At 34.4% G+C, this 9,652-nt stretch overlaps 2 protein-coding genes across 2 annotated transcripts; both read right to left on the bottom strand.

Annotated features, from left to right (window-relative positions):
- Nucleotides 1–1,575: 1,575 nt before the first annotated feature.
- On the bottom strand, nucleotides 1,576–6,779 carry LOC120208882 (AT-hook motif nuclear-localized protein 14-like). The gene is made up of 6 exons (XM_039208015.1): nucleotides 6,332–6,779; nucleotides 5,196–5,248; nucleotides 3,455–3,586; nucleotides 2,626–2,778; nucleotides 2,119–2,407; nucleotides 1,576–2,043 (listed from the first exon to the last, which is right to left on the bottom strand). The coding sequence occupies exons 1-6, from the start codon at nucleotides 6,687–6,689 to the stop codon at nucleotides 1,991–1,993; spliced, it is 1,038 nt and encodes a 345-aa protein (XP_039063946.1). The 5' UTR covers nucleotides 6,690–6,779; the 3' UTR covers nucleotides 1,576–1,990.
- Nucleotides 6,780–7,849: 1,070 nt separating this feature from the next.
- On the bottom strand, nucleotides 7,850–9,188 carry LOC120208854 (c-Myc-binding protein homolog). The gene is made up of 5 exons (XM_039207999.1): nucleotides 9,040–9,188; nucleotides 8,876–8,948; nucleotides 8,744–8,792; nucleotides 8,321–8,444; nucleotides 7,850–8,079 (listed from the first exon to the last, which is right to left on the bottom strand). The coding sequence occupies exons 1-5, from the start codon at nucleotides 9,055–9,057 to the stop codon at nucleotides 7,996–7,998; spliced, it is 348 nt and encodes a 115-aa protein (XP_039063930.1). The 5' UTR covers nucleotides 9,058–9,188; the 3' UTR covers nucleotides 7,850–7,995.
- Between the last annotated feature and the right edge of the window lie 464 nt (nucleotides 9,189–9,652).

The following is a 9,652-nucleotide window of genomic DNA, read 5'->3' as shown; positions in this document are numbered from 1 at the left end:
GTGTTGTGATTTTGGGTTTGAGGTTATGAGTTGCGATTACTGTGGACGGTTCAGTTTCCGATTTATTAAGAAAAAATTCGTGTTTGAAATTTGAAAAAAAATACGCGTTAATACGAATGGCACTATGTAAATCGCGTTGCGAAAGTCAGAATCGCGTTGCGAAAGTCAGTATCTCGTTGCGATTTTGTATTATCGCATTGCGATAGTAAGTATCGCATTGCGATAGTAAGTATCGCATTGCGATAGTAAGTATCGCATTGCGATAGTCAGTATCGCATTGCGATTTTCCCAATTCGCGTTGCGATTTACTTATTCGCATTGCGAATTGGGAAAATCGCAACGATACTGTAGACCATCGCAACGCGATTTTCAACTATCGCAACGCGAATTTGCGATAATGGAGATCGCGTTGCGAATTAACGATCGCATTGCGATTTTGTTGGTCATTTTGGTAAATCCAGAAAAAATTGGTTAAAATCGTATATTATAAGGCATTTTTGGTCACTGAGGCGATTTTCTCTATTTTCTTTTGACATAAACCGTACCCCATATAAGCCTTTCCCTTAACCCCCCCCCCCCCATATTTTATTTGAGATTAAAAAACCATGGAGGCCTGCATTCATGCATTAGTTATTCAACAACTTGCTCTTTACCAGCTCATTTTAGTTCAATTGAAAAAGGGAAAACATCAAAAGCAAATTATAAAAATTTTATCATTATTTTAGTCTATAGTTTTAAAATGGGTTATATTGAGGGGCAAAATACAATTGGGTAAACTACACAATTAATATCCTAATTATCACTTTTGCTATATTTAAATAGGTTATTCTGGTATCATTAGTTAAAAAAGTAGCGATAATGTTGACGTATAACTATAAGATAATGCCACATCAATATTGAAAAAATAAATAAATAATAATACATCAACAGTTTTATTAATTTTTTAACGGTGAATGATTAAAATGAGAACAAAATAGTTAAATAATCAAAACAAAACAAAAATGATAATTATGATATTAAATATATAGTTTGCCCAATACAATTTTATCAATTTTTTTATATTTTAATTTAAAACTTTAACCTCTGTAAAGGCAACATGGACCCAGCAATCCGCAGCCTGCAGCTGATATGGCTAAAGATACCAGAAAACAGGGAAGACAGTTGATTCTTCACTCACAAACACCTATAAATCAAAATCTTTTGAGCTAGTTAAGGGGGTAAAAAGATGGAGAATACTGAACAAAGTATAAAAAATTGGACCTCCAAATCTGCAGTAAATTGCAGCAGCCAACTTTTTTAAGATTTGTTTGTTTACTTTGAAACAGTTCCCTGTCATTTTCATACCCTTTTACAAGAACCTGTCAAACCACAAGTATTACATTCACATGCACAGTATGATCACACTTTGAGGGGGGGGGGGGAATCAAAGATAAGACTTGACAAGATCCCAATATCTGCCACAATGCTTAACAAATGAGGGGAAAAAAAACTGTAATAATGTTGTTCTTGCAAGATAAATTGACTTGTACCACAATTCTCATTAAATTTTCAAACATGAAATGTCTTTTTTTAATTATGGGAATCACAACTTGATTCAAAGGCTTTCAACAAACAATAATTTCAAGACTAAATGCACAACTGTTATGTGTTATCACTAACGGGGTCCCCTCGTTCCCCTAAACCAGAGAGGATTTATGCAACTCGAAAGCGATAAAATTAGCAGCAATAATAAGGTAGGAAACCATTTGAACGACTAAGCAAAGGGGCTACAATTTTCACAGGCCATCTCCTTACTTTATGTTGCATAATCTAATCAGCATCAACCAACGAAAGAGTAAACGGCCGACCTGTACAGGTATATCATATTACACTCCGGGTGCAAGGGCCAAGGAGATTTGTTTTCTATTCGCTCTTGTAAAAAAGCTGTAACTTAAATACATCTAAGACAAAACAGCGCTTCGTTTGCCAAATCAAATATCCAATCTGCATCCTAATCATAGTCCCCGTTTTCTGGCAATTGATGAGCTCCATGACCTGTTTTTCCTGCAATAGATATTTAACTTCAGTATTCCCTACTGTGTCAGCACCCATGCATATGCACATGTACAAGACTCTAACCTGTCAACTCAAAAGCAGTTCTATCATCTAGACCAGTCCTCCAATCCGTGGGGTGAGGTGCCAAATGCAGGCCCTGTGGTTGCATCATGAAATGACTTCCCCCAAAACTTTGATGATCATCATTTGAGCTGATTGGGTTTCTTCCTGAAGCTTCAAAAGCTGAGCGAAAGCCAACATTAGATACCGAAGTTCCAGCAACTGGAGATGGCAACTTGCTACCAGAGGCATCACCTTTCGCATTAGCACTACCATCCTTCTTGTTTTCAATCATAAATGTACCAACAATAACCTGTAGATGCAATAAATTATTGTCTGTTTTGCCATAAAATCCTAAGTCATACATGGATAGGTTAACCAGAATTTTCTTGATATCAATTGTACATTTTAGATAATAACGCAGCCAACAATTTCACTCAATCAATGGTAGATGCAATAATCCCCTGCTCAAAGAACTAGGGTCAACCCCCTACCCTCTCTTTAGCCAATTTAAATGATAATGAATAATACCTGAGCTGGACCAGCAGCCTTTAGAGGTCCACCAACTCCTCCTCCAATAATCTGACCATCTGCACTTGATAGACAAACACTAAGCCCACCAGTCCTCCCACCAACTTCAGTCCGAACATAAGATCCAGAGAGTGAAATTATTTCAAACCGGCCCTGATATCATCATCCAGGAATGTCGGTACTAAAAATTTACTATAGTTATACAAAAACTAAATAAGTCACAAAAGTTTCAACAAGTTCTCTCATGGATGAAAGCATTGACCGGAAAAGGGAAATACTATTGAGACAAAAAATGAGCTTTTCAGGCATATCAGTATTGCAGTGGCATCATAACATATCGTTTCCACATCTCATACATGTGAAATCATAAACGTACTTATAATGAGTTACTGCAAACAAAGATTCTACCCAGTTGGTTTATTTTCCTTTTCCCCAATACGGACAATTATTTGTCATAAGCAAACCAATATTACAGGACTAGTGTCCTAAGCAAGCACAAGTAGAAGTTTCCCGTTATGCTTAAGATTACATAAAATTCTTTATACCATGATTTAGTTTGTATTAAATTTCTACCAAGTAACAAACTCGGGAATCCTTTTCTGTTGACAAGAAACAACAAATTTTCTAAATGACTTTTAGATCATCACACCAAATCCACTTCCAGCATTTAGAAGTAACAGGGTTTTTCTAGCAAAACTTTATTCATATTCTTAAAAGCACATTTTATTATTTTAGAAATAAAGCTCCAATTTAAAAATCCTAGAACATATAAACAAGAAGTTGTCTAGTTGATATAAAATAATACAGAAGGGGAGAAAGGAGTGGTCACCTCATAAGCAATGTTACCACCCGATGTTGCCGGCTGGCGGAGAGATGCATTAGAGATCGTACCAGAAGCAGACAATATACATAATTCCCGCTTGCTTTGTTGCATGAACATCATTATTTTTTGGCCCACATCCTATTTGGATCCATATATCATGCAGTGAGGCAACAAAATAACTTCAATTACATCTAGAAACACTACTGTATCTTGACCTAGCACAGTTAATATAAGACTATAAGACATAAAATTCATAACTATAACACAGAAAAACTACTCTCGTGACATAGTTTATCAGGCATGAAAAAGCACAATTTTTTTTTTTGATAAGAATTTCAGGCCTCGTTAAAAACCCCCTTCTTGATTAATGGAGTTTATATGAACTCCTTAATCAGTGGAAGGAGGAAAAGAGCGCCTTAGGATTTTATTGAACCATAAAATTACATAAGATACAACCATCATACACCCCACCAACCAAATAAACTTGAAACAACCATAAAACACCCGAAATATAAGACTAGAATAGAATCAGCCAATTCCTTCTTTAGCTAAGGCATCAGCCTCTAGATTGGCTGACCTATTAACCCATCTTACAACACCTTCTAAAACATTAAGCCTATGAACAATATCTTTGATCAAAAAAGCACAATTTTTAACAGCAACAATAGCAAGTTGGGCACAAATGGATAAGGGCTTCTTTCACAGAGGTGGCCGATTAATGTGCACAAACTTCCCATTATTGGCAAAAGGATTACAAAAAGAAAACAAACATGGCATTACTCAACTTGCCAGAAAAGTAAAGCAGATGACTAAATGTAACCACGATATATTTCCCTTTCTGTGTTGGATCAGTCAAATGAGTGAAGGCACATATAGGTGCCTCATCTCCAATTCAGAGAGAGAGAGAGAGGACTGAAATATTTTCCCTTTCTTTCCACTCTTCTTGTGATAACCAATTATCAATCCAGTTTAATAAGCATTGACTCAGTCAAAACACTAGTATCTCCTCAAAAATAGAAAATTTCTCTCAAATGTCAACGTAAAAGTATTCATGTATCCTTTCAAAAGGAAAAAGATTACATAAATCGATGCAAAAGGTGGGATCAGAAAAAAAGTAATAATAATGCTGCAAACTATTGCAAATGCTAAATGCCTTAACTGCCATCCCTTATAAAACTATCAACTACAAACGGGAAAATCCAAATAAAAAATGAAACACAACAGGAAACATCACAAATATCGTCATGATTTATCAAACTTCCCACAATGGCTATCTTGGACTCAGCTTGCTTGAAATAAAACATCATAACCTTGGAAATTTTTAAGGATTTTATATCAGAAACAGAGAGTTACACACCAAACTTTCTCATTTATAGTTTTCTGCCATTGGTGATTTCTCAAATTTTCTTTTCTTTGACAATTTTGTCCTCTACTAAAGCACTTCTATTCCATACTTAACATACACTATTATCTAGAGATGAGGCAAAACCAATGAGACATTTTATAAACTGAACAATACCTCAAAACCTTTCTTTAAGGTGTGAAAAAAATGGAAAACTATGACAAATTTCTTTAACAAAAAAAAGAACACAATTTTTGAAAATGATTGGACGTGAAGGATTTCTAACAGATTATATAAATTTAAAAGCGCAGCAATTGGCATACGTGAATCCCAAGATCATGTAGAACCGATGTCAACACATATATAAAGCATTAGTAAACTTTATAACAGTAATAAGTACCATACCTCTCCTGCAACTACATTGATAACATGTGGAGTAAAACCTTGAACAGCATTGCCTGCACCAATTAGAGTGAAGGGGTGAGAACTAAGCATCTAATTGAGACTCCAAACCAAATAAAAGTAAATGATAACTCGACCTACTAGAGAACAAAGGTACCAAAAAGCACACAACCGCACGAACCATGCAATGTTAGAATGCAGGAAAGGGCATTCATAAATGATGCAAATAAATAAACATGAAATTCTGAATCAACCGAGAAGAAGGATAACGAAGCATATGCATCTTTCTGCCAGTATCTTAGCTTTGTACTGTTCTAGAAGAGACCTACTCCAGCACACTCATTTGATGTATTGATGAATTTGATATGCAATAAATATACACAAGGTTATAATCTAACTTGACAAAAAAATGAAGGTTTCCTTTTTCCCTCTTGTTCATGTGTTAAAGAATTTGAGTGTACAATTATTTATTCTTTAAAATCATTTTACAACCTAAAACAAAGCAGGAACAGAATAAATAAGCCAAGTGAAAATACAAAATCAAAACCGTAAATTGATTGAAAACCTAAAGGTAAACCATAAACTAAAAGTTCTATAAAATTAAACAACTCAAACAAAAGTCATAGGAGGCAAGTGGGATTCACTCAAACAAAGGCATCAAAAATCTTCCCAAAAATTTCAAAACATCAAAAACCTTACCACCAGATAACTATTTTTCAAGAAAACTATAAAAGAAAATAGAAAAAGTAATTTTCAAAGAGCACACACCAGGGGCAAACAAAGGAAATGATTCATAAGCAATACACCCAGAACACTCACAATTTCAACAAATTTTCAACACAAAAAGGAATGAATATTTTACGAAAGAATATACCCCAACCACAGCTAACAAAGGCATTCGCTTCTCACGTAATGCATCAAAATACTGTCTCATTTCAAACAAATTTGCAACAAAAGCTTTTCGAATTTCACGAAAAGGTACCAAAAGAAGATTTCACATAGAGATAGTGATTTCCCATCGCAATGCACCAAAAAAACCCTCTCAGTTTTCAATAATTTTGCAACAGTTCCAACCCACCCAAACCCTCGAATTTAAGGTACCCAAAAATAATCAACTTTTTCACCCAAAAAAACCCCACCTAAGCCAAGCAACTGAGATTTCCTGGAAGACCCAGAAAGCGCAGCACAGGCGCCACCAAGAGCCAACTGCTGCAGCTGCTGCTGCTCTCTCCGCTCCTTCGAGGTCGAAGACGCCGTTTTCTTAGCGGCCATGGCCTGTTCGGGGGTACCATACTTCCTAGGCCGCCCTCTCTTCCGCCTGGCGGGCTCCAGGGGCGACGTCACCGCCGGGGGCACGGAGTGAGGGTACACCATGAGATGGAGGGCTCCGCCACTCTCGTTGGGCGGCAGGAGGCCATTAGTCGGTGACGGAGTGGTGTTGACAGTGGTGGGGGTGTTGGTGGTGAAGTAGTGTTGTTGGGCTTCATTTCGTTCCATTGGTTTTTCTATTTTTTTCGAGCTTTTAGAGAGAGAGAGGAAAATCTCTGCAAATTTTTTATTTAATTTTATTGTTTATATTTTTTTTTGGATTTTGTTTTTCATTTTCTTCTATGGTTTTTGTTTTCTTATGATTTTGGGGCCGCGTAATATTGACCGTCGGATGAAAGTTTGGAAGGTGAGATGATTGACTATTGTTGGATGACTGTTCATAGATATCTTCATAAACTTTTAGTTTATTTTGTTTTTAGGGTTTTTAGAACTTTTTTTTCCTAATATCCAATAATGTTATATATGATAATACATTTAATAAATATAAAAAATTTAATATAAAAAATAAATTATTAGTAAAGGAAAATATTTATTTAGAAAAATAACTTAAATCTTGTTATAAAATATAAATGATGAACACTACTAGTCTCCAAACTTACAGATCATTTGCATTTTGGTCATCACTACACTTTTAACTCGTTTTTAAAAACAACTTATGTCTCATGTCCGGGCTAATCCGGACTGACCATGTTGCACACCTAATTTTAGTGGGTAATCTTCCAGCGGAGATTTTCTATATACACAATACTCGAAATCAAAACCCGCTTAAGTGATATAAAAATGCATACCACTTGAACCAACTTTTGTTGGTTACCCATTATTTTTCTTAATAAATTAATACAATATTATAATAAAATGACAACATATGTCATCATCTTATTGATAAAAATTGAAAAAATTATATACGATTTTGATGAAGATCAATTTAGGGACCTTAAAGAGGAGATCCAACGCCTAACCATTAGGTCAAGTTAAAAAATTATGATGGTATTAATAAAATTTTAGAATATAATAAATTATAAATTTATGGTGTTAATAAAAAAAATATTTAAATTAAATTCTAAAATATAAGAAATTATGGAAACCATTTCATATGATAGTTTTGGCCGTTAATTTACGATGAATTTTAAGTTAAAATGTTATTCTAAATAATTTAAAAAATTATATAATTAGTAATAATTTCAATTATAATTAAGAATATCATATTGTAGCGGGTTTTAATTTAAAATGTTATATATCTACTTTAAAAAATTATACAATTAATAATAATTTAAAATGTATTTGGTGATAACTTTTAAGTGGAAATGTACAAATATTAATACCTCCATATATCAATAATATCCATGTTGAAATGTACAAATATTTCATCCACAATAACAAAAGAAATGGATTATATAGTCAATAAGTGGTTAAACTTTGTACATATACTATAACATGTAAAGCGCACAACACCATGAAGAACTGGTTCTTAAGCTCAGACCTCAGCCTTCAAAGGCTCTCCATCCACCGTCTCTTTCGCAGACGACGGCGAAGAGTCCGGATTCTTGAGTTCCTGTAACTGCCCCACCATGAAAACATCTCAGATAACTTGCAGTAAAGAACTTGATTCGGATCAAAATTAAACTGAAAATGGAAAACATTACGAAAGTCCGATCATCGGCACCAAACCGTCAACGCTCATTCGGACATATCAGAATATGAAAAAAATCATATACGCAGAGTGCTGAGAATGAAATGCATCATATAGTGCAAAATGCTACCTTTTCCAAATAAATCAAAACTATGTCCATAGTCCTTACCTCTTTGCATGTATGCTGATGCTTGGCCAAAAGCTCATTATACTTTGTCTGCAAATCTGATATCTCAGCTTGTAGTTTTTCATATTCAGATGCAGTTGGACCTCCTAATTTTTGTTGCACAAACCTATCATCATCATCATAATAATAATCCCATATGAACAAATGGTTCAAAACAAGAAATTTTCTAGGTATTGAAGATATTGAGATTCGAAATCCGACCCTAGATTCAAAGACGGATATAGAATTCTATTCTAGAGGATGAACTCAAAAATTTGTGAACTTATAAAATTTATCAATAAAATATACAAAAGGAATATCTAAAGTATACGACAACTTTAAATTTTCCCTGTCTAGATCTGAATTATATAGCTTAAACAAAGAGAAACAGAAGTTCAATTTGAAAGATTGAATTGAGTAAGTTACTCAAGGGCTGAGGAAGGCTTCTCATTCTGTTCATACAATGCAACCAAAACTGCAGATAATGAAATGAATTAAAGAAAATAAAACCCAGATCAAGCAAAGAAGACTATATGTTCAAAAACAAAGTCACAAAACCTTTGGTGAGAGCATCAAGAACACCACTGGACTCCAGATACTTTCTAAAAGCTTCCTTCTTTGCTTCTTTTTCCTAAATCCATAAACTGGGTAGTCAACATTTTATTAAAAAAAGCAGTAATTGTTAAACAACAAAGTGTAAGAATGTTGGTGTCAGATTGTACCTCTTTATATCGAATCATTGTCTTCTGCAATCGCTTCTTCTTCTTCTTCTTCTTCTTTCCCCCGGAATCCCCTTGTTCTTGCCTTGAAACTTTGGTCGATGGTCAACCTTTTTGCGGTTAAAAGCATGAAAGAGTTGATTGTTATTCAGGAGATGTTTTTTTCTTTAAAAATGAAAAGAAACACGATGGCCTGGTCTGGCTCAAGTTCATGCCTGATTCAGTTGCCATTTGCGTCGGTTAAGGTTTTCAAACCCAAGCCCAAATATCTACTGTATGTTCAAACCTGAGATTTTAGGCTCAGCCCATTTTCAGTTTACAAGAAGCGATTCACCCTTTTGGTAAAGGGTATTATGGTTATAGTTGCTTTCGGATTTTTGATGCAATTTATTTCATTAGTCCTTTTAGTATATGGTTATTTGTTTTTTTTATGCCTGGTTTTCTTATTCATCTGTATATAATATTCTATTGGCTTCCGAATATGTGAATAAGACCTTTAGACAAAAATTTTCACAAGTCTAAACAATCTATTGCTGCGAAATCTTAAGATTTGAATCTGACAATTAAATTCATTTAACTTGTCAGTCTACGAATAACTATAATGATAACTACTATA

Source organism: Hibiscus syriacus, unplaced genomic scaffold (genome assembly GCF_006381635.1).
Source record: "Hibiscus syriacus cultivar Baekdansim isolate YM2019G1 unplaced genomic scaffold, ASM638163v2 tig00017792_pilon, whole genome shotgun sequence".
NCBI lineage: Eukaryota > Viridiplantae > Streptophyta > Magnoliopsida > Malvales > Malvaceae > Hibiscus > Hibiscus syriacus.
This window is presented reverse-complemented; position numbering and strand designations above follow the sequence as displayed.